This window comes from Lemur catta, chromosome 4, assembly GCF_020740605.2.
Source record: "Lemur catta isolate mLemCat1 chromosome 4, mLemCat1.pri, whole genome shotgun sequence".
Taxonomy (NCBI): Eukaryota; Metazoa; Chordata; class Mammalia; order Primates; family Lemuridae; genus Lemur; species Lemur catta.
In genome coordinates, this window is record NC_059131.1 from 47,270,171 (window position 1) to 47,293,625 (window position 23,455).

General features: G+C 37.8%; 1 protein-coding gene across 4 annotated transcripts in view; it reads right to left on the reverse strand.

Annotated features, from left to right (window-relative positions):
- XPO1 (exportin 1) overlaps window positions 1-14,738 on the reverse strand; it is a 44,987-nt gene extending 30,249 nt beyond the window's left edge. Inside the window, exons 1-4 of one of the 4 annotated variants that reach the window (XM_045549684.1) lie at window positions 13,954-14,738; window positions 10,397-10,528; window positions 5,513-5,614; window positions 2,006-2,078 (exon numbers count right to left, since the gene is read on the reverse strand). In XM_045549684.1, coding sequence (XP_045405640.1) covers window positions 2,006-2,078; window positions 5,513-5,614; window positions 10,397-10,522 — 301 coding nt within the window. In that variant the 5' untranslated portion in view covers window positions 10,523-10,528; window positions 13,954-14,738. Of the gene's footprint in view, window positions 1-2,005; window positions 2,079-4,356; window positions 4,421-4,578; window positions 5,488-5,512; window positions 5,615-10,396; window positions 10,529-11,948; window positions 11,972-13,090; window positions 13,498-13,953 lie in introns of those variants that run through there. The other 3 variants (XM_045549685.1, XM_045549686.1, XM_045549687.1) reach the window with 3 other exon arrangements.
- Between the last annotated feature and the right edge of the window lie 8,717 nt (window positions 14,739-23,455).

Genomic DNA, 23,455 nt, shown 5'->3' on the forward strand with positions numbered 1-23,455 from the left:
AGTATTAAATTTACTTCCCATTGCTTTAGAAATGAGACCAAGCACCTTAAACAAAAACATGAATTATTAAATACAAATTGGTAGCTGCATATCTAAATCTAGAGTTCACTAACATACTCTGGGAGCCATTTTCCATGCTATTGTATTAATGAGCACCTGAAACAGCCTAGGAGTTATACCACACTTTTTCCTTCATATAATGACTTCACTCACAATGGTGAAGTGGATGACAGAATAACCTGAGGTACTTACAGAAAGTTTACACCCCACTGAATCTTATAACTACTGTGGTTAAAATACCAGGGGATAGAAAGGTGATTCTGATTTTTTATAACTATATATTGCTTCTAGAGAAATGAAGTAGTCTCTCAGTAACACGGAATAGGAACACGTAAATAAAACAGAATTCCCTAAGTCAGACTAATCACCACCCTTGCCCCTGCAGTTTTTGCAAACAAAATAGGTTTTTTAAAGTATAGTCTTATGTCCCCAGAATATATATTTGATACTTATAAATAAACATATGGGCACTATTAAGACTTTATGATAAAAACAAAAACATACCATTCCCATTAATGTAGAAAGCAAAAAATATCATATCATCAGGTAGGCCTTTATAATTTTTCTGATAACAAATACAACCATGATATTGATAAACTAACACAATCATTTCAATTTCTAAGATCGTACAAGAAAGATCGTCCTGTACAATCAAATGAGATAAAAAGCAGAGACCCAGATTTAAGAACAAAGGAAGGACTTAAATCATACCACAGAGTAAAATGGTACAAGCAAAAATCACCTTTTCTTGGTATGGTATGCTGTAGCCAAAGTTAAATCTGGGATTCAAACCACATGTATTAAACAATGGCAGTAAAGGAACAAGAATGACTACACCCAAGATCCCTGAAGAGTGAAGATGAAGTATGAAGGCTCTATTTGGGCCACATAGTCAAATTGTACTTATTAATTTAAAATAATTTCAAACCACAATAAAACATTTAAAGAAATGAAGCTCTGGTGGTATGTACTATTTACTCCTGTACTATCATTCTTAATCTGTGGCTTGTGGTGTATTAAATATACTGCCATTAAAATTTTGTCTTAATAAACTCTAAATGTGCTAAAAAGTTATCAAGGTTTAAGTCAGAATAGCCAAGTAAATTGTGGTCATTATCCCACCATAAAGACAACATGAGAAAGCAGGTGAAGGACAGCACCTTAAAGGCCAATAAATAAAGAAAGAAAGAGGACATATTTTAAATGAAAATGCCACCATAAGAAACATGTCTCTCATTATAAAGTCTAGACTTCTATTTATATTTCTCAGAGATAAACAAATGAAATAAAGTAGTTTAAAAGGCAGTTTCTGACAACTAGAAAGAAGTAACTGCATCAAAGAATTCCAAGAGAGGAACCTCACCTCAGGTTTCTTATACTATGACTACTTTTCCCAAGACAGTACAGAGAAAAAAGTTAAATATTAATACCAGGTTATCACATCTTCATTTTCTGATCTTTTTCCTCATTTTAGAAATCAACCTCTCGTAAGTCATCCCCAGAATCAAAAGGTAAAAAGCCTTGTGATTTTTAGTACTTGGTTTTTCTTTTCCCCTAACTTACATATTTTATTCCACATGTTATAATACTTATTACTTGTCAGTTACAATCTGGTAAACTTAAAATAATGTACAAGAGCACATATTCAAATTTCATTCACTTCAGAAATGTTCCAGATTAACTATGAGCTGACACATATTTTTAACCACAATATTTACTATAAAAGGTTTGACCAGTCTGGTCTCCTCTTTCCCCCAAAAAAACAACATGCTCCCTCTCTGTACCCCCAATACAAACAGAATCTATCTTGCCATATGAAAGCAGTAATCCCCATTACAGTAAAATATACTGAAGATTCATTACACCCCCCCAGATACTCAACTATAATAAAAATGCCAAGAATAACAAAATTCTGAATTTATAATTCTTTGAAATATTTTCCTACCTTCACACTGGTTCCTTGGAAGAATCTTCCACCTTGTTTTTATCACATTTTCCAAAATTTGTAGTCCATAATACTGAAAATTGGAGAATAGAACCATGTGAATATATTGCTATAGGACTGGGAACTCTCAGGATTCACAAATGGACAGACATTCACACATTTACATCTAAAATTTCAAAAACATTATGCTACCAAGTTTAATTACATATATTAAACAAGGATCTATTCACCCATATACTGAGTTTTCATGCATTTTCCTCATTTTACTGTTTACTACTCTATGTAACGTCCTGCTGTTTATACATGCTCACACCAGGAGGAAGAACCAAATAAAAAGCCCTTTAGCAGCCAAATAGGATTATCTGTAGAAGGAAAAGTAGCAGCCAAATATGAATTCACAGCATAAATGACTGCTCATAGGCTCACGTACTTTAACACGACCAGGCCCCTAAGAATTTAGCAGCTTGGATGCTATGAAGCTTCCTACCATCCTCTAGGAGTTTAAGCTTTTGGCCAAATATTATTGTCACAGATACTTTCTATAGAAAGTGTTTACAAGCATCACTGGTGTGTTACTTAAGGAGCAGCAAGACAACCCACGGGTTTATTTTAAATTTTAACCCCACCCTTACAGTTGCTATTTCTACTAATTTAAAGATAAACTTTTGTGCACAGTCAAAATAATACACAAGTGCATGTTGCAATCTGTATCTACCTTTCAGGTATTCCTTCCTAAATATAAGGGTTATAACTAAAAGTGTAAGAAAGTTGAAAAAAAAAAAGAAATACCACTTTCAAGCCTTTTTGTCCCTCCTGCTGATTACTCACTCTAAATAGTCAACTACATTTGTAATAATTTATAAAGCTCCAGGATTTATTACCTGAAATTATTACTATGACCAATTAGTGTGGATAGGCAGGAGGAAGAAAAGGGACAAAAATGTGGTATGTTTCAATTGGAAGAATTAGGGAAGAATCAGCTTTAATACCTGAAAGGTAAACTCATTCATATAGAAATATATCACCCCAGATTGCAAGTTTTGGCTGAGAATAAGAGTTCATCTTTAAAATGGTTAGTCATTACACAATAAAATAGGAGCATTAGTATTTCAACCAAAGGGATCATGTGAATGCTCAGTTTATCCAAAGCACAATATAGACTGTCCCAAACTACATTGTGCTCAAACAGTGAATGTTTTTGCTGTTTTCTTTCATTTTAACATTTCATACTTTTTAGGAATTTTTTGCCATTTCAACTAAAATCCTACATTTACAGAACATTCCTTAAAGACTTTCAAAATAAAAACAAGGCCAAAGCAAAATTCTGAAATTACAAATTTGGTGCCATTAAAATGTTTCATAATCAGCAGCAAATAATGAAGTTTGCTAACCTGTTCATTTTTAAGAACACATTTCTCTATACATCTAGATCTCAGAAAAATGTTAACAAGCAAAAAAAGACAAGTTTCTGATCTAAATCCTAAATTAGCTTTTAAAAACATACTACCCTAAAAATCTGACAGGCACAAAATCAGATTGTCAAAAGATTTAATAAATCCAAGCAATGCACTGTTTGCTACACAGAATGTATCCTCTTGCTAATATTCAATCAATTAAAAAGCCCTTTAAAAAGCTAAGAAACAAAACCCACCATAAATATATCAGGTAGAAATAAAAATCTTAAAAGTTCCCCCTTCTTGTTACATTCATTTATAACATTTACTTCTTCCTTACTGTCTGATATTTTGTTACCTAAAATGCCTATGTACTAACCTCTAGTCCTTTCTCCAAATGTAAAAAGGTAGCATAAGCTTACTCAAGATACAATTCATATTTCATCTTTCTGCCAAGGAGGCTGAGGCAGGGAGCCCAATAAAAACTTTTGCACAGGTTAGGTCAAAGGAATACATGTATTACCACCATAATATCTTAACACTCAACCTCTCCTAGACATAAAGACTTTGCATATGGAGCTGAAATAAAGAGAATTCACATTCCTTTGTAAAAATGTATTTTGATTAAAAAACCTGCAGTGACAGCCAAAGCTGAAAGCCAATGGTAAACAACTACTTTGGAAATCTTCATAAAAAATGCAAACATTCTAAAGAATTACACTTCTGCTTTACATCTTAGAACTTGAGAAATCCACTGCTGAGTTATGAAGATGAGGGACAGATAACAGCAAAGACTAAATGAAAAAATAAATGCATGAAATGATCCCTATGGTAGAAATTTCTACTGAGCCCTTAGAAATACTTATTTTCATTGAATTCCCCTTTCCCCTCCCACCGCCCATGAAACAAAAACAATTGATGAACAGAATTCAGTTAAAGGGAATCAAAAGGGTAGACCTTGTGGAGGCCTGCCGTCAAAGCCTAGCTGTGTCAGTTGCACAGGAAGACACCCCTTTTCTTCCTATTACAAGCAATCAACATAATGGAACATTATGATTAATATCAGGTAGTGTTAACATCTTTAAAGAAAAAAAAATGATTGCATAAAAGCCAAATGTCATAGTGCATAAATTTAGCACCAAATCATTTGTAATTTATGTAAATTGAAGAATTCTTTACCTGTTGCTTTCTTTCTGTTCCTCTAATCATCTCATTTTTCACAAGACAAATTTGAGTTTTTAAAAATACTGTTGATAAATCAACTTAAACATTAGTAATGTCTGTCAGTATAAAAAGCAAAATTTACCAGGCAAGCAAACAGGCAAACACTGTTATGTTACTTAAGGTTAGCACTTTGAGGAAGTTCTGGACTGTATTTTTGCCCTAAAATTTACAGATGTCAAAACTAATATTTTAAAACTGCTAATTAACAGTCTGATTTCAGAAACCGATGTGAATATGGCTATTTTCTGTTTTAACACAATGTATATCAAGCAGAAACCTTTTGTGTATTAAACAGAATGCCATGGTATTTTATTTTATTACTTTATAGGCAGTTTAAAGAGAAGCCTGAATCATCAAGCCTAGAACAGTCAAAACACATTTTGATCAACCCTTCTGTCAAAACTTAAGAAAAAAGGACCCGAATTATAACATTTTCAATTGTAAATAAAAACTGAGTGCTGTCCCATTAAAAGCATTGGTACCATGGAGTAGGGTTTTTTAAAGCTGTCCACACAACTTGGTGTTGGAGGTGCCTAGCCTGTGTTATATTGATTACTTGCCCAAAATAATTCCTGTTATGTTTCATCTCTGAATTAACACTGGGAATTTACGCTACTTAAACCTATATACATAGTCTAGAAAGAAAAAAACAAAAACAACCAACCAAAAAAAGCCACCTTGCATACTAGTCCCAATGACAAAACTTCATTCATAATTCTTAGGACTATTTGCAAGAATTAATTCTAAGTTTAAGACTAAATTTTGAAATAAGTTAACAATATAAAATGATTTGAGATAACAAATGTTAATACTAAAAATGAGATACCTTCCTCAAAGTTTATGACTGGAAGAAAAGAAATAATGGATTTTAAAACCACCACTTGCTTACTTTCGTGTTCATATTCTGTGAAAATTCCAAAATTGTGTCGACTCTTGTCCATGCATCAGGATGCTCCTTTAAATGCGTCAGTACTTCTTGAGCCATTCTTTGCTAAAATATTATACAAAAAAATTTTAAGCTAACTTGTTCTTTTCAATCATTTAAGATGAAACGTATTGAGCAAGGCACAAATCCTAATAAGACAGTAATTCTGTATCAACTCAGAAACATCAAAAAATAAGACCTTACAGAAATTAATAAAAATACGTAAATATCATTAAAAATTCAGTGAGACTATTTCTTTGAAAATGAATAGCCTTTTTTGTGTATAAATCTGGTTTATCTAGTAGTCTCAAAGCTGAACTTGATTTTAACCAATCCACTCACAATCAAGAGCAATAAAAATTGATATAAACTTAGATAAATTATGTAGCAGTATACTTTGCTTTTTACAAGAGTTACCAAGGTATCTCTAACCAACTTTATCTACATTTCACGGGAAGAATGATGAAAACTAGGTCCAAAGACTAAAAATTCCAAATACTTATAGATATACATAAAATCTAAAGACCCTTGTACTTTTGCTTAAAAGTCTCTTAAATTTATTGTAACCCCACTATTTTCCATTCTGAAATTTTAAATCCTAGCTTATTTTGTAACCATCTCCTTTTGTTTTCAGATTTTTAAAATGTAAACCCAGAAATTATATTAAACCTATGTACTCATCATCTAAAATTAAAATCAACAAATGTTAACATTTTATTGTGCTTGTGTCAATTTTTTTTATAACATAAAAAAACTAAAACTTATGGAAGTTATCTTTGTACCTTTCCCTGGTGTGATTTCCTGTTTGTTCCTTCTTTAAGAGGTAATCACTTTCATGAATTTGGTGTGTCTTTCCCTGTCCATATTTTCATGGCATGTGTATGAATTTCATAAGCAGGGTTGTTATTACCACGTAAATTATATATTAATATACTATAGAATTTCTTCTGAAGTTTGCTTTTTCCATCTGACATAGTTTTTAAGATACACCTAGTTTCTTCATTTTAATGATTTTAAGTTTTTCATATATTAACACATTTCACCAAAGACTTTTAATTCTACTGACAATTTTTTTCAAGAATCAACAGCTTAATCTGTTTTACTTTTTCAGTTATTTTATACCTCAATTGGATCCTTCCTCCTGTTTCTTTTACGTATTTCTATTAAAAGTTATAAGCAAATTTTTTTTCAGATTTTTTTTTTTTTTTTGAGACGGAGTCTTGCTGTCTCACCTGGGCTAGAGTACTATATAGCGTCAGCCTATCTCACAGCAACCTCAAACTCCTGGCTGGGCTCAAGCCATCTTCCAGCCTCAGCCTCCGGAGGAACTGGGATTACAGGTGCAGACCACCATGCCAGGCTAATTTTTCTATTTTTTAGTAGAGATGGGGTCTCACTCTTGCTGCAGCTGATCTCGAACTCCTGACCTCAAGTGATCCTCCTGCCTCAGCGTCCCAGAGTGCTAGGATTACAGCCCTGAGCCACCTCACCTGGCCAAGTTTGATGGTTTTGAAATTTGTCAATCATCCTTCTCTTAGACTCCACTTTATCAATGGTTATAAACAAGAAAGCATCAAAAAAGGGTGGGAAGCATTCTTCAATTATCTGACACAGATCATAATCTTTAGCTTGGCTTTTATCCCAACTTTTAAAAAAAATCAAATGCTTATTTTGGCTTTGATGTTAACGATGATCTTTTCCTCAAGTAGCAAATACAATATCACATTCATGATTTTTCTATACATCAACTAGCAATATGCTATGTATTGTTTAAAATCTTTTAGAGATACACACTTAATTTATATGGTAGTTCTCTACCCAGAAAAACCACCAGAACCACTGTGGAACTTGAAAGAAAAATCAGTTGCCTGCTTCCTCCATGAGGGTCTGGGGTTAGAAATTAGGGGATTAAGTGTAAACTCTCAAGATACAATTTTATTCTATGAGTTATCTAGGGCCAAAGCACATTTTAGCAGTATTTTGATCTCCCCCCTGAGAATATCTAAGTAGATACCCATATCCAATTAGAGATGTGAACTTACACATAAAATAGTAACAAATATCTAGAGGTGATGTGTATCAAAGATCCATGCATAGTAAAAGTTAACATGGTCAAGTTGCTATTTTGTCAGATCCTTTGAAGTGATGAGCATTCTACACACAATCGAATACTTCTCACACTATCACCATTCATTTCAATCTCTGCATAAATCATGTTCTTTCTTGCTAGTTATAATTTTACTCTTACTTCTACTATTTGCATTCTAATATCTTCTAATCCCACCATCCTTACATAATATTCCTTATTAACTTAAAACTCCAGCAGGGGTTTAAAAAAAAAAAAAAGAACAAAGACACAAAAGGAAACTAAAGAGAGAAAACCTAGCATCTCCCTGTGCTACTGAATGAATGGTGAAAGCATTTTAGTTGCTAAGCAATAGATTAAAGAGTTCAAGATACTTAGCAGAACACAATATTGGAGAGAACATCCAACTCTTCCCCATATCTTTTTTTCTGGCTGTCTACTTGCCTAAAAATAGAAAAATGCTTATAACAGAAGGCAATCCTGATGTTACAGTGTGCAAAAGTTCTGCCTACAGAATAAAAGCCACTCTTCTAATTTCTTCCCCTCCAAAGTTATGTAGTCCTTTAAAAAAGTTAGGCTACCTACAGTTGACTTTAAAAGTTGAATTAGCATATTAAATTTTAATTCCCATTATTAGTCCATGGTATTTTATGTGAAGAGCAAAAAAAAAAAAAATTTAAGAAAACATACATATTTTGAAACAATGGGTTTATATCATATATGGTGTTAAGTCTTTGTCATACTTCCAAATGTATCCAGAATGGCTTCTATCTATCTGGCACTGTAATAGGTGCTTTACAAACCTCATTACTAACCTTCCAATCTCTTGCAGGGTAGCTAGAGCAATGACTAGAGAACTTCCTAGAATCAAACTAAGACATCTTAACACTAAAAACATGCTTTTCACTACACCTTTTCCTTTGATGTAAGACCCCCATGGAGATGGTATATGAACAGTAATAGACTGAACTAGAAGTCTGAAGACATGACTTTTAGAGAACAAATAGAGTTGTTACCTGGCTTTAAGCTCTAAACCTCACTTTCCTCATTTATAATACAACAAATATAAGTTTGCCAGTTACTTTTATGTACCTGATTTATCACATGAGATGTAAGTACTACAGACATAAAATCCTTTTACTTTTGGGAAAGTTAACCTATTGCTCTTACAAATAAAAAATATTCAGAAATACTTTTCTACATCTATTTTTTATTAACAAGTCAACGTTAAAACAAACCATTAAGTCTCTTAATACTGTGAAACATTATTAAAAGCAGTATTTAATATATTCTTGATAAAAATTATCACTAGTTTCCAGTTACAAGCCTTAGAACAACACTGGTCTATGTTGGTTTATTCATACCTTTAGATATTGTGAACTAAGTTATTAGGGCAAAAATTAAACAGTATTAGTAGCTGAAATCTACATGAAAAATTAAATGCCCTTCTTCCTAATGGATATAGACCTGTGCTTCCAATGATATATTCAAAGTTGAATCCAATCTTACTTCATACTTTCCTCCAAAGGCAGCTGCTTTTCACACATTCATGTTAGAAGAAATGAAGCTTAAAGCTCCATGTTGAACGTACAGCATGGGAAAACTACTACATCACACACCTAATAAATACCAATAGATAACTTTTGCAAGAATGCGTTTAGAGATAGATAAGAATATACTGATCAAAAGCCCCTAAGAGTATAAACCTGGACTAACAAGCTTACAGAATTACTGCAGAGTAATTTTTTCTAGTCTTAGAACTTCTGTGGCCCTTTTACCTTTTGAAGTTTCTCATTGTAATAGTGAAAGCACTATCGTTGAATTTTACAAGGGAATGCAAATATTTATTATGCATGCTTCATACTTACACATCATGCTTTTGGCACTATCTATAAAAGACACCATCATATCTACCCTTCAGGCTTCTAAAAAGTGTGATGGCACTCAGGGCTAACTATACAAACACAAGTATCTGGACAATGTAACTAATTTTGTATCTACTAGCTGAACATTACCTAACCAGGAAACTACTGTTTTGGTAACAAAACTGTACTGATAGATGTTTGTCACCTTAAAAGATTTTTGTCCAAATTGCAGACATTTTTACTTATTCCTAAGGTGTTTAGCCCCACTGGGCGAGGGTCCAAGAATATCTAGTTTCTTGTGACACATAGAATTTATATTTTTACACATTCCTGTCTCACTTAATCTTTTAATTGGGTATTAAAAAAAAACTGATCAAAATACAGCTTCTGTTTAAAATAATTCTCTATGTTAACAGTACCACTTTGACAAGTACCCAAAATTCAAATAACATAAAAATACTTATTACTGGACTTTTATAATAAACATTATCTGTAGAGTACTTCTGTAATTTAGATGTTTCAAAAATAGAAGAATCACAGCAACTCCAAATATATCAAGTATATATAAAGGTACATACAACCTTTAATATCTACAAAGCATTTAATAACATTGGGCTCTTATCTTCCATTAAAAAAGGTTTATGGGGCAGGGAGGGAGAAAAAAAGGTTTGTGAAGTTAAGAAAAGAACAAGTTTAAGAATAATAATCCAAAACATCCCACTCTAACCATGTCAAACATAATGCAATTTCTTTCTCCAAAATCTCATTAATATATAATTCCAAATTAATGCAAAATACAGAATACCCTTTTTTACAGGGTGATAAATTAAAATTTTATTCCAAACTCAACAACTTTGTTATACTGTAATGTTATAAGGTTTTAGTTGGCTACTTTACCTGGGCTCCTTCTCCATGGTATAAGCAATTCACCACATTGTCTAATAAGTTGATATCCAGTTTTTGGCTGAAATCGAGCAGCTGTCGAGCTGCATGGTCTGCTAACATTGTCATAATTGCTGGCATAGATTACTGAAAATAAAGGGAAAAAAATTGAAGCTGTCTATGAAGTTTTGATATTAGTCAAAAACTTTCTACCCAAGTTATTTTACTTCAATTATGTTCTTACAAATATTCTAATGAGACTTTACCTAATTATTAAAAAAACTGAGATAGCAAAATACTGAAGCTGAAGTTAGTTACAATAACTACATTAGTTATTAGAGTCCATTCAACTTTTCTGTTTTAGACCCCAGACGAATTTTACTATTCTATTAACATTTACAGAGCATGCTAACCTATTTCTAAAATGAATCCATGAGGATTTGACAGTCCTAAAAAGTGATACAATTCAAAGTCTTCAATCTCAAAACTTTAAGCATGGATTAAGTTCAAGTGAATGTGATTTTTTTTTCCTTAGCAGGATCTTCTGTATAGCTTAATCTTACTTTTTACATACATAATCTTACTCTTTACATACATAATCTTACTTTTTAAGATATGCCATAAAGACAATATTAAAAATTAAATGTAGACATACAAGATTTCCTATTATATACATCAATGATAAATAGGAATCACAAGTCTCACAAATCTTGGTATCAATTTCCTAAACCTCTACAGAACTTAGTTTAGCACAGAATTAAACCATTTGTTTCTTTCAATTCTCAATGAATTTGGGGATTAAAATTACATTTACAAGGACACACACTGATTGAATAGATGGTTCAGAAAAAAAATTTCATGGCACTATGCCAAACAAGATTTTTTTAAATTTCCAAATATTCACTGTTAAGGTAAAAGCTGTAAACACATGCCCACTCCCAAACAAAAACAAATTCTAACAGAAAAATGAGCTATTTCATCTCAAATATGTACTGGCTAAAACCTACTGGTTCATATACATGCAACGCTATCCTTTTAAGAGGATTCTACTCTAAGATGCTGGCATACATCCACGTTTTTGTTGCCCAGAATTATAAAAATCTTTCCTCTGCTTTTTTTTCCAATGCCAATGCCACTCCAGTCTGACTGGTTAAATCAGTAGTCCTTAACCTTTTGGGGGGTCAAAATGCCTTAATATACGAGGAACACAATAGTTCTAACCTAATTTTTAAAACTCACAATTCTGTATACTATTACAGAGGATTCAGGACATCCTGAGGGCTATTCATGAAACCCCTGGTTTAGTGTATTTAGAACTAACAAGGTCAGATGGTCATCTCCACTTCTCCCCTCTCCCCTTCCAGGATCAGAAAAATGAGTGGCTAATTTAATTACATTGTGTTTCGACAAACTAGCTTGGTTGGGGGAAAAAAGGCATTCCTGTCCATTTTATAGAAGTTCAAAAATACACCTAATAATGGCAGCAATTTCAATTTTAATGCAAATGCCTTATTTAAAGATAATGTCTGTTACAACAAATTAGAAGTCCAAAAGATGAGTCACTTACGTTAGGTAAAATGTAAAAACAAATAATGTAAAAAAAAAAAAAAATCAAGAAATTAAGAATTCAAGAATTTTTATTCCTCAAGTCTTTTGATCCATTACTGACAATTAAAACTGATGAGACTTCAAAATTTTGTAGCAGGTATTAAACAAATGCTTTTTAAACCGCAGAACACTTGCCACACGCCACAAAAAAACCTGAGACCTAAATACTAACATGAGAGGAAACATACATTCCATCAATAAATGTGTAAACTTTCTCCCACCTTCAAGTACCATAAAGTTTTAAGAGATCAGAACAATCTTAAAAATTGAGCCTTAAAAGAAATGTCCACAAAGTACCAAGATCTATGTAGCAAAAGTTTTCGATTTGGGGGGGGGAGTTAAAAATGAACCAACTTTTCTCCTATTCACTCCTATCAGTCATAATTTATTGCCAAAACAAAAAAGATTAAGTTAAGTGACTGTAAAAAGTTTCACTTTTAAGTACATTGTCCTCACAGAGTTCTCCGAGCTAGATTCATGTGAAAAACAAGATTCAGAATAGAAGCATTTAAATACAGTAGTTTGCCATCCTTAGAACTAACGGCTATCTTCGAAATGACCTACCTATTCTTGAACTGCACGTAGTACAGAAATGGCGACTTTGTAGTCAATGCCAAGCACATTTAGTCCCCCCAAATCAAAGAGCTTCCAAAACATTCCTTCCACTAACAGCAATGTCCCACACGCTTAAGATACACAATCAGGCAGACAGCTAACAGCCACAGTGGGAGAGGTGTTAACCACAAGCGCTCTTTTCCTGTTGGGCCCCTCAATCCTAAAATCCACTCACTGGATAGCATATACTAAGGATTATCCAGCTTAATAGATAATGTGACTCTACAAGTGACTTCCAAAATATAAACACTGGCAGTACTTATCCAAAACCCCGAAAATCATAACCGCTGCTTAATGTAACTTCACAGTAGGTGAAAAAAAAACAAGTCAGTACAAGGCTAAAGACTGCTACTTAGGTGTGTGGGCAATCGCCTGCTTCATTCACGAGAAACACACCTCAACAGCGCCCGCCCTCCCCTCGCTTCGCTTCCCACCCGAACCGATTTGCAGCACTTCTAACTATAGCACACAGGAGCACGCACTCACCCCGCCCATACTCGGAGGAGGCATTTAGACCAGGCGCCTTAAGTTCACCGCCCCATTCTCTATGCAGCATGGCCTCGGCGTGATCAGAGGAGGTCCGGGCTGGGCAAGTATTTAGTGTTTCCTCTACTACACCACTTCCTCCCACCCACCCCAAACTCGGAGACATCGGAATAAAGGAGAATCGGGGCATCATCCACTGTACAATGCTAGCAGCAAAAGAGTCGACCAACTTAACACACTCAAGCCACCGCAAAGAAATTACAACACAGAATCCCACTTGCAGACCACTGAAAAATTAATCTCTCCTACTTTGTATCTCACTCTGCAAAAAACCAGAAAGCTTTCGAGTTTCCCTGCCGGAGGAGGAGGGAGTCAGCAGCCCCTCCCTCCCCCATCCCAAGCTCTCCACTGAGGGGGCCACGTGATGCAGGCGGACGTTTCAATGCTGCTGCACTAAATATTTCTGGAAACTTCCACTCCTAATAATTTACAGAGATATTCCTAAAAGCACCCCAACTCCTCCCCATCTTAAAGGGCTGGGGAAACCCTTCCACCCCTGCGCAGAGCCCCGCTTCACTATCACGCTCCTCGCCTTCTTCCACCGCCACCCGCACACACGAATGACCCAGCAAGCGCTCCCCTCCCGCGGCCGCCTCCCCGCCTGCATCCCCCAGCGGCAAAAGCAGCTCCATTCAATCGCAGGCTCCGCTGTGGGCACGGCGCGCCCCCGGCCCGCCCGCCGCCGCCGCCGCCGCCGCGTCCCAGGCTCGCTTCCCGCGGCCGCCGCCGCGCCCCACGCCGGCCTCCTCCCGCCCCGCCGCGCCGCCGCCCGACCCTCGGCCCGGAAGACACAGTCGACTTACCCAGAGATCGAAACAACTGCTCCTTCCTTCCTTGTCGGGGGATTAGGACGAGGGAAGGTGGGGAGGGGGAGAGGGGAGGAATCAAGGTGGGTTTCACAGTTTTCCCACCTTAAAAAAGGAAATTAAAAAAACGAAAAGGGCAAAAAAAAGCTCAATAATATTTACTATTTCAGGAAACACCTCCCCCCAACACACACCCACCCGCCCCCCCTAAAAAAAGGGGAATTTAATCTGTGGAATAAATGCTCCCGCCCGTCTGGGGAGTGAGGGAAGGGGGAGGGGAATAGGGTCAAGTCCCAAAGATTCAGCCCCAGGGAGACCCTCCAGCCACAGGCAGCAGCAGAAGCAGGAGTAAGGGGTGTAGAGTCCACACGGTCGGGGGAACGCTCTGCTGCCAGTTGCAGTCCGACTCCCCCCTACCAAAATACGGCTCCCTCTCTCACGCGGCTCCGGCGCTGGGCCCCCCCACCCAGGCTCGCCTAAACTTTCCCCCCTTCTCTTGCTCCTCAGCGACTGGTGGTTCCCCCCTCCCCCTCTGGGTGGTTGCACGGACTGCAGCAGCAAAGACTGGAACAGGCACCGCCGCCGGGGCTGTAGCTACTGTTGCTCTTGCTGATGCTGTAGCTCCCGCTGCTCCTGCCGCGGCCGCTGCAGCCGCTTCTCCCCCTCCTCCTAGTGCCTCAAACTCGGAACCGGTTGAAACCGGTTCAGACTGGGAGATTCCATCTCGGTTGAGTTTTCAGCCCATGGCGCCGCGGAGCGTTTGGAACCTGGGCCTCCGCCCCCAGCCCGTCCGCCCATAGGTCGGTTTCAGCCATAGCCGCGCCATCAGCCTATCTGTTATTGGCCCGGGCGCCTGTCAATCCCACCTCAAGGCTCCACACGAGCCCGCCGCTTCGGCCCCCGCCTCTTTTCAGCCCGATTTGCCCGCAGAGTGGGGGAAGGGAAGTGGGGCGGATCGAAAAGGCCAGAGGAGGGGGGTGGAGGAGGAGGAGGTGGGACGAAAAGCAAAGCCGTGCGGAGAAGAGAGCGAAGAGAAGGTGCGTGGAGGATTGGTTCGAGTGAGCTGTCAATCAAGTGCCTCCCGCCCTCCACTGCCCTTCCCCCTCCCGCCGCTCCCCCTCCCGGTGCTTAGTTCGCAGGCCCGGCCTTTCTGCCGCGCTCATTGGCTGGGCGCCTTTGGTGACGGAGAAGGTGGGGCGCTGCTAGTGAGCTGGTGGCGGCGCGAGTTTGAGCTGGGCGCGCGGCATCGTTCGCTCGGCTTCCCCTGGACCCGGCCGGCCCGTTCCCGCCGGCTCCCGCCAACACGCGGGGGCCTGAGCCCGCCGGCATCAGTATCCGCCCCTCGGATGGGGGCTGCGCTCGGAAAAGGGACGGCACAACCAGTTGTTTTTAAATAGGGGAGGGGTGGGAAAAGGAGCGAAGAGAACACTTCGGAGACCAGTTTAGGCCCCGGATCTTTCTAATCCATTTTAGAGGCCTGGGTTTGGAGCAGGGAGTTGAAGATGAGAGTAACGGGGAACAGGTTTGGGTGAGGTGCCAGCGTGCATTCATGGCACCTCGTGACCTCAGAGTACTAAAAAAGATGTCTAAATAGTTTTTGGGAAAGTCTTAAAATTTTAAGTGTGTCTCCCGGGCTGGTATTTGGCTGCTTCAACAACCAACCCTTCCTAAAAACTAAAACCCTGTGATAATTCCTGTAATTGGTTTAACAAAACGTATTTTTGTGGATAAGCGTGCGTGCCAACTGTGTCCCACCTGGTGCCCTGGGTCTGCCACACGCTCAGTTTTTCCTTTCACCCTGGCTGCCCTTCACATACCCCATCTTCACCGAACAGTATTTTCTGTGAAAGTCATACGCACGTGGCCCTTCACATAGATGCCTCTCTTGTTTGTTCCTAAGTTTTTCTCTGAATCAGCTTTACAGATTGTTCTTTGCTTAAGAAAGTAAACAGCCCACCAAAATTTGCTAGGCCCATTGTGCCACCAAGAGGTGGATAAATGGTTTATTAAATAAACACAATTTGGCAAATCTTCACTCACAATGCATAATGGCTAACACCAAAGCACTATTTAAGAATAACTCCCTCTTCCTCCATTAAAAAAATGAGATAAAAATAAATGCTCACTTAAAATGTACCAAAATGGTATTGTATGACTTTCAGGCCTAAATTTTTATCCATTGCCTAAATAATATCAAACCATAATATATATAATGTACTGTGTATGGTATACAGTCAGCCCTCTGTATCCACCGGGTTCTGCATTGTTGGTTTCAACCAACCTCAGATGAAGAATATGGGGGGGATGCAACAAAAAAAAATACAAATTAAAAAACAATATAGTATAACAACACAGCATGTACTAGGTTTTATAAGTAATCTAGAGATGACTTAAAGTATATGGGAGGATATATGTAGGTTATATGCAAACACAGTAAGTCCTCACATGACATCGTCGACAGGTGCTTGAAAACTGACTTTAAGGGAAAAGATGTATAATGAAACCAGTTTTACCATAGGCTAAACAAGAGTTATGTTCCTACAGCATATTTCTGGTCACAAAAACATCACCAAACTTACAACTAAAGACCCAAAACACTTCTAACATTAAACATTAAAATAAATGTGAGCTATACATACACTTAAAAAACATGAATAAAAACAAATAAAATAATGATTTTCCCACTTATTCCTGTTCAAGGTCAAGGGTGGCGAAGCCTTCGCGGCAGAACAGGGCACACTCATGAATACCCACATTCACTTAGGCTGGGACCACGGAGACACTCCAGTTCACCTAACATGCACATCTTTAAAGGCTAAGTAACACTCTCATTCAAATGACTAAAATGAGTGTGCTTACTTTCCTCTTCTAAATCTTTGTTAGTATTTTTCTAATAATCTACTGGTTATCCTTACTTTGCTTGCTTCCTAGTGGCTAGAATCAAGTCGCTTGCATAGTTATCAAACAAACTTGTATTTTGCCTTAGTTGTTCACCATATTTACATTGTACTCCCTCCTCCCCCTGGAAAAGATCTTTTCTGTCCACCTGGGATATACGAGACTATGTTGCATTTTGGCTGAACAGAGAGTGGTAAGTGATGTTGCAAACACATCTTATTGCATCTACATTACTGTTTCAGGGGAGGTAGAGCAAAGGGCAAATATTTTCCTTCAACAGCCTACATGGCTGCATAACGTCAATAACCCCACTGCCCAGACCATCTGAGACTCTATTAAGGGAAATATGCCCAGTATCATTCGGTTCCTTCCCTTCTTAGGGCCCTTACTAGCTAGCTTTCTTCCCTCAATCTTTGGACCATGTTTGTTTAACCCTCTAGTAAAATTTGTATCTTCCAGGTTACAGTAATTGAAATTCAAGTTGATGCTAATGCAAGGCTTCCAACTCATCTCACCAGCTGTTCCAAAACATGAAGGCATCCTGCTCCTGGGCCCCCTAGAAGGTTTCTAGAGATTTTTACTCCTCCCTTGAAAGGCAGGGCCTACACCCATAAGATCAGCAGGAAGAAGCTACAGAAGATGGACCTTCATCCCTCTACAACCCCTTAAAATTAAGGGGAGTATTCTCTCTGAGGGGGGAATGAGACAGGGAACTGGCAGGTATTACTTTGGGCACTGTTTGAGTATTGCCTTGGACATTGCTGCAGCTTTGCCTAACTGAGTCAGGAAGGCTGAAAACAAAGTTTCAAACTACTTCATCAAAACAGGATGGAGGCTGGTCAAGTTCCAACCAGTTAGAACCAAGATGGTGGAGAAATTGACCACCTCTTGACCTTACAGCTTCATTATACAGTTCATTACCATAAAAGTTTCTAAGAAAACCTCCCACTGCCATCATGCACCCGACACCATGACACTTCCTATTTGACCATATTTAGTCAAAAGGAGGATGTCACCCTAATTCCTGGAAAACACCAGCCCCTGCCATGAATATTCGTCCCCTTGTTTAGCCTATAATTAAGCCATTGCTTATATATAGGGACAACAGGAGCCATGGGGCTGGTTCTCTTCTGGAGGTAGAATTATCCTCCGCTCTGTCTGTGGAGTAGATTTTCTATACTTTCTGAATAAATCTCGATTTCCCTTTATACTGTCAGCTTGCTCCTGAATTCTTTCTTGCGTGAAGCCAAGGACCCACTTGGACTGCAAGTGGGTCCTGGCATTGGGAGTCACTTTCCTGTGTCTGGAGTACCCAGAGAAAACCCACACAGACAAGCGGAGAGCGTGCAAACTCCACACAGACAATTGCCCCCAGCTGGGAATCAATTTTAAACAATGTTTAATGAAATGACGTTGAAACAACTTTATTCAAGGATGTGCTGAACTACTGCCATTTTATATAAGGAACTGGAGCATCCTTGAAACTTGGTATCTGCGGGGGTTGGAGAGGATGTCTGAGAACCAATCCCCTGCAGATACCAAGGGAAGACTGCATGCTGATCATTTGGAATACTTACATGGTATTACCAGAAAAACTGCACCTGTCTTGTTTAAAGATTTTTTTCACTCCATACTTTTAGGTCTTAAATCAGACCACACTGATTTTTTGGCAGAATAGTAGGAATAAAAACCAACTCAGAGAACCAACTCAGAGTAACACCTGGCTTTGCTTGGAGTGTGACCTTGGGTAAGTCACTCCACCTCTGGGGCCTCAGTTTCCTTCTCACCATTGAATGAGGCTGATATCCATGCCTATTTTACAAGACTGAGGTTAAAGATCAAATGAATATGAAGGAAGGTATAACCCACAAAGCACTATGTGGATAGTAAAGTTCAAATAGTCCCAGTTTGCTGTCCCCTTCTTTGGCTCCTTTCAGGCCATTTTTAAATCATATCCCCCAAGAGGTCATATCTGTCTGACTATAGCAAATCATATGCAAATATCTGATGCGTCCATTTTGCCTAGAGTTAGCCAAAACAAAGTATTCGGTATACATGTGTTACTAACAACTGCAAAAAGAAGCAACAGGGGCAGATAATTACGTTTGATCACTGTATTGTCAGGATCAAATTCAGAACACAGGGCCAGGCACAGTGCTCACACCTGTAATCCTAGCACTCTGAGAGACTAAGATGGGAGGATTGCTTGAGCTCAGGAGTTTGAGGTTGCAGTGAGCTACGATGATGCCACTGCACTCTACCCAGGGCAACAGAGTGAGACTTTGTCTCAAAAAAAAAAAAAAAACCTCAGAACACAGATCTGACATATTATGTGTCTAATACTTTTTCATTACCTTCATTTGTTGGAATTAAACAGATTTCAAACCTTGGAGTAAGATATGGATATGGAAATGTCAGTAAACAGTATTGAGTGCCTGCCTGCTGTCCAGCAGAGTATGCAAGACCTTTTAGCACAATATTTCATTGAATTCTCACAGCAACCCAATGAGAGTTATTTTGCAGATATCTCTTTCTCTTTCTCTCTGTTTCTCATGTATACCCACATACAAACACACACAGAGGTATAACCCCCTACAGTTCTTGAATCAATATTAGAACCCATGTCTGTGTCCTTTCTCCTAGTTCATGTTGTCTCATAAAACAATAACATTCATCAAAAATATGAGAAACAGAAGCCCATAAATTACTTTTTAATACTTGTCACCTTTACTATTTTTTAAGTTATTTTTAATTTAAAAAGTAATACATGATCATGGTAAACAATTCAAATAATAAAGGAAGAAGCATCTACAGTAAAAAGTGAAAGTTCCTTTCATGTGCACCTCCAAACCTTCTTCCTGCCCAGAGGGAATCTTCATTCAGGGTGTGGTATGTATACTTTGCGATATTTTCTATGCATTTACAAACATATTTGCTTTGTGTTTTGTTCAGCATTATAGGATATCATAATACACATATTGTTCAGTGACTGGCTTTTTACCTAACAGATCAGAATATATAAATCCACTACATCCTTGTTAACAGCCCCATAGCCTTCCCCATCTTCTCAGTATCATAAATGATTCAACCATTTCCCTACTAAGGACAATTAAACTATTTCCAATTTTCCCTCTTACAAATAATGTTGCAGTGAATATTTGTATACATTTATCTTTGAACACACATGTAAATATACATCTAGGTTAAAGTCCTAATAGTATAATTATTGTGTCAAAAGCCATGTATATTTGTTTTGATAGGTACTGCCAAAGTGTCCCCTAAAAAGATTGTATCAACTTACACACCACAATAAATTAACAGTGCCTGGTGATTCCCTATCAAAGCCATAGATATTTGCTATTTTCATCTGTAGATGATAAAATCATTAACACATACCTGTAAGAAAGTTCTTAAAGGTCACACCTGAGTCTGATGATTCAAATGATCAATCTTTGCATTTTAATTTGACCTTTTGCCTCCGAAGACGATCTCCACTGATTGTGACCTCTTCAAGGAATACACAAATAATAAGATTAGATGCACATGATGTAGTTTAAAATTTTTAAAGTAAAGTTATGCAATAAATCTATTTTAATAATGGAATTTATCATTTTACTATTTTTGAGAAAATTAAAAGCACTTTGCTCTCAGGAATACAGAAGTGACCTTGCAACATGCATTTCTTCCTACCAGCCATAAAAAACAGGTACTTGGACTGAACATATCAGGAGTCTGACTCACTGTGTATTCATATATTGAGCACAAATTCAGTCTTATGGGCATTTTCTTCCAATGAATTTCTAAGGCATTTTTGTGACTTTTCAAGGCCCTGAACAAGCACTGGGAGAAATATTTCTCTGTGAATATCTTACAAAGGAATTGTTTTTCTTCTTGCTTTTAAAAATTTTCATAGATAGCTGTTTTCTAAAAATTAAAAAAAAATTCATAAAACAGTATATCATATCACATCCTTAGATTTCAAAAACATTACCAATCTAACTCAGACAAAAGTATAATTGTGTATGATGCTGAAGCAGGGCATGAGAGAAGGGATATTCTTTTCCAGAAAAATTTACCCTGGAAAGGGATAGTCCAGGTTGCAATCCTGTTTCTATCAAGCTCAATTTAATGTGGAGAATGTTTATGAAAAATAATGAATATTCTGTCTGTTGTGTTAAACTCCATGTATCACCAAGATCTCAATGAATAATCTACATGAAGTCTATGAAACTTCAAATCTTATCAGGAGCAAAATCAGCAACTGTCCAAAAGTGAGTTGCTGTCTTTTTGAGAACATAGTGAAAAAGCATCTGACAAGGCTGCTAAATCTGGGAGTTACAGTTTGACAGTCTGGGAAATTTATACAGTTCTCTGAGGTGACATTCAACAATGGTCCCAGATTCTCTTACTCATGGAGAAATGAGAGATGAAGTATAATTTAACTTGGACCATTCTCAGACAGAACAGAGGAAGCTACAGCTGTTTTTGCTGAAGTATTTCTAAGCCAAAAATAAAAGTAATGAGCTGGGGTTGTAGGTTTGCTATAACAGTCAGTTTGGGCTGCTGTAACAAAGTGCCATGGTCTGGATGGCTTAAACAACAAACATTTATTTCTCACAGTTCTGGAGGCTGGAAGTCTGAGGTCAGGGTGCCAGCATGATGAGTTTCTTGTGAGGGCTCTCTTCAGGGTTGCAGACTGCTGACTTCTCCCTATACTCTCATGTAAAGGAGGATAAAGGGCTAGAAAGCTTTCTAGGGTCAGTTTTATAAAAGCACTAATCTCATTCATGAGGACTCCACCCTCATGACCTAATCACCTCTCAAAGGCCTCACCTCCTAATACCATCGCATTGAGGGTTAGGGTTTCAACCTGTGAATTTGCTGCAAGGACACAAATATTCAGTCCATTGCAATATATAAGAAGCAAAATTAAGTAGGGAAGGCAAAGTTGGTAACTGTAGGTTGGAAAGATATGCCATTTCTTTTTCACATAAAAATATTTCATTATAGGACTGGGCATAGTGCCCCATGGCTGTAATCCTAGCACTTTGGGAGGCCAAGGCAGGAGGATCACTTGAGGCCAGGAGTCTGAGACCAGCCTGGGCAATATAGTGAGACCCCCATCTCTACAAAAAATTTTAAAAATACTAGCCAGGTGTGGTGGCCTGCACCTATAGTCCCAGCTTCTCAGGAGGCTGAGGCAGGACGACCACTTGAGCCCAGGAGTCTGAGGTTGCAATGAGCTATGATGATGCCACTGCACTCTAATCTGGGAAACAGAGCGAGACCCTGTCTGAATTTTTAAAAAGTGTTCATTATGAGCATATGTAACATGATCCTTTTTAAAATAAATTGTTTTATCTATCTGGCTTTTTTTCTACATAGCATTAATAAGTGTATGTTATGATAGTCAATGTAAAAAATGATGATTTCTAGATAGTTGTGAATTAGAGTAAATAATGATTAAAAAAATAAAAAGGAAACATGTTACAGAATCAAAAAAAAGTGTTCATTATGTGTTAGACAATGAGAAACAGAAAAGGAATAAAATAAGGGAAACGAGGAGGTGACTAATTCATTTGTCTAATAAATATTGTATTGAGGGCCCACTATTTCCGGGCCACTGTTGTAATTGCTCAGGATTTGAGGAGAACAAATCCAACAAAAATCCTGGCTTTCAACGAACTTTTGAGTCTAATGGAGGACACCGAAAAGAACACAAATAAGTCAGAGAAATAGTGTGTTGCATGATGGTAAGAGCTACGATTAAAAATAAATCACAGGCCAGGTGCAGTGGCTCACATCTGTAATCCCAGCGCTTTGGGAGGCCAAGGCAGGAAGATCACTTAAGGCCAGGAGTTTGAAACCAGACCTGTCAACATAGTGAGACCCCCATCTCTAAAAAAAAAAATTAGCTGGGTGTGGTGGTACGCACCTGTAGTCCCACCTACTCAGGAGGCTGAGGCAGGAGGATTGCCTGATCCCAGGAGTTCAAGGTTGCAGTGATCTATGATGATGCTACTACACTCCAGCTGGGGCAACAAAGTGAGTCTCTGTCTCAAAAAAAAAAAAAAAAGAATCATGATAGCAGAATAGGAGTGTAGAGGGGATGTGATTTTAGATAGGGTGGCTGGGGAAGGCACCACCTAGAGAGTAACGTTGAAATATAGACCTGAAGGAGGTGAAGGAGGAAGTTCTTGCAAGTATTTGGGAGAAGACTGCAGCATCTGTATCAGGAAGGAAAAAAATAATTAAAAAAAAAAAAAGTTTTTGGGAGAAGAACTTTCTAGGTAGATGGAGAAACAAAGGTCCTGAGGCAGTAGCATGTTTGGTGTGTTATTTAAAGTGCTGTGCTAGAGCCCACTAGTCTGGAACCAACTGTTAAGTTTTCAGAAGTTTTGAAAGCTGGTTGTCAAACACAGCCATTATTAAAAATTAAATTATATGAATTTACTAGTAAATAAATTATATTAAAAACAAAGGTAATAAACACTCATAACTTATCCCTTCCTAATTATGTTATTGCACTTTACTATGTTCTTGAGGTTATTTACATCACTGGTATCTGTATGACGGAAATACTATATAATGGTGCTATTGT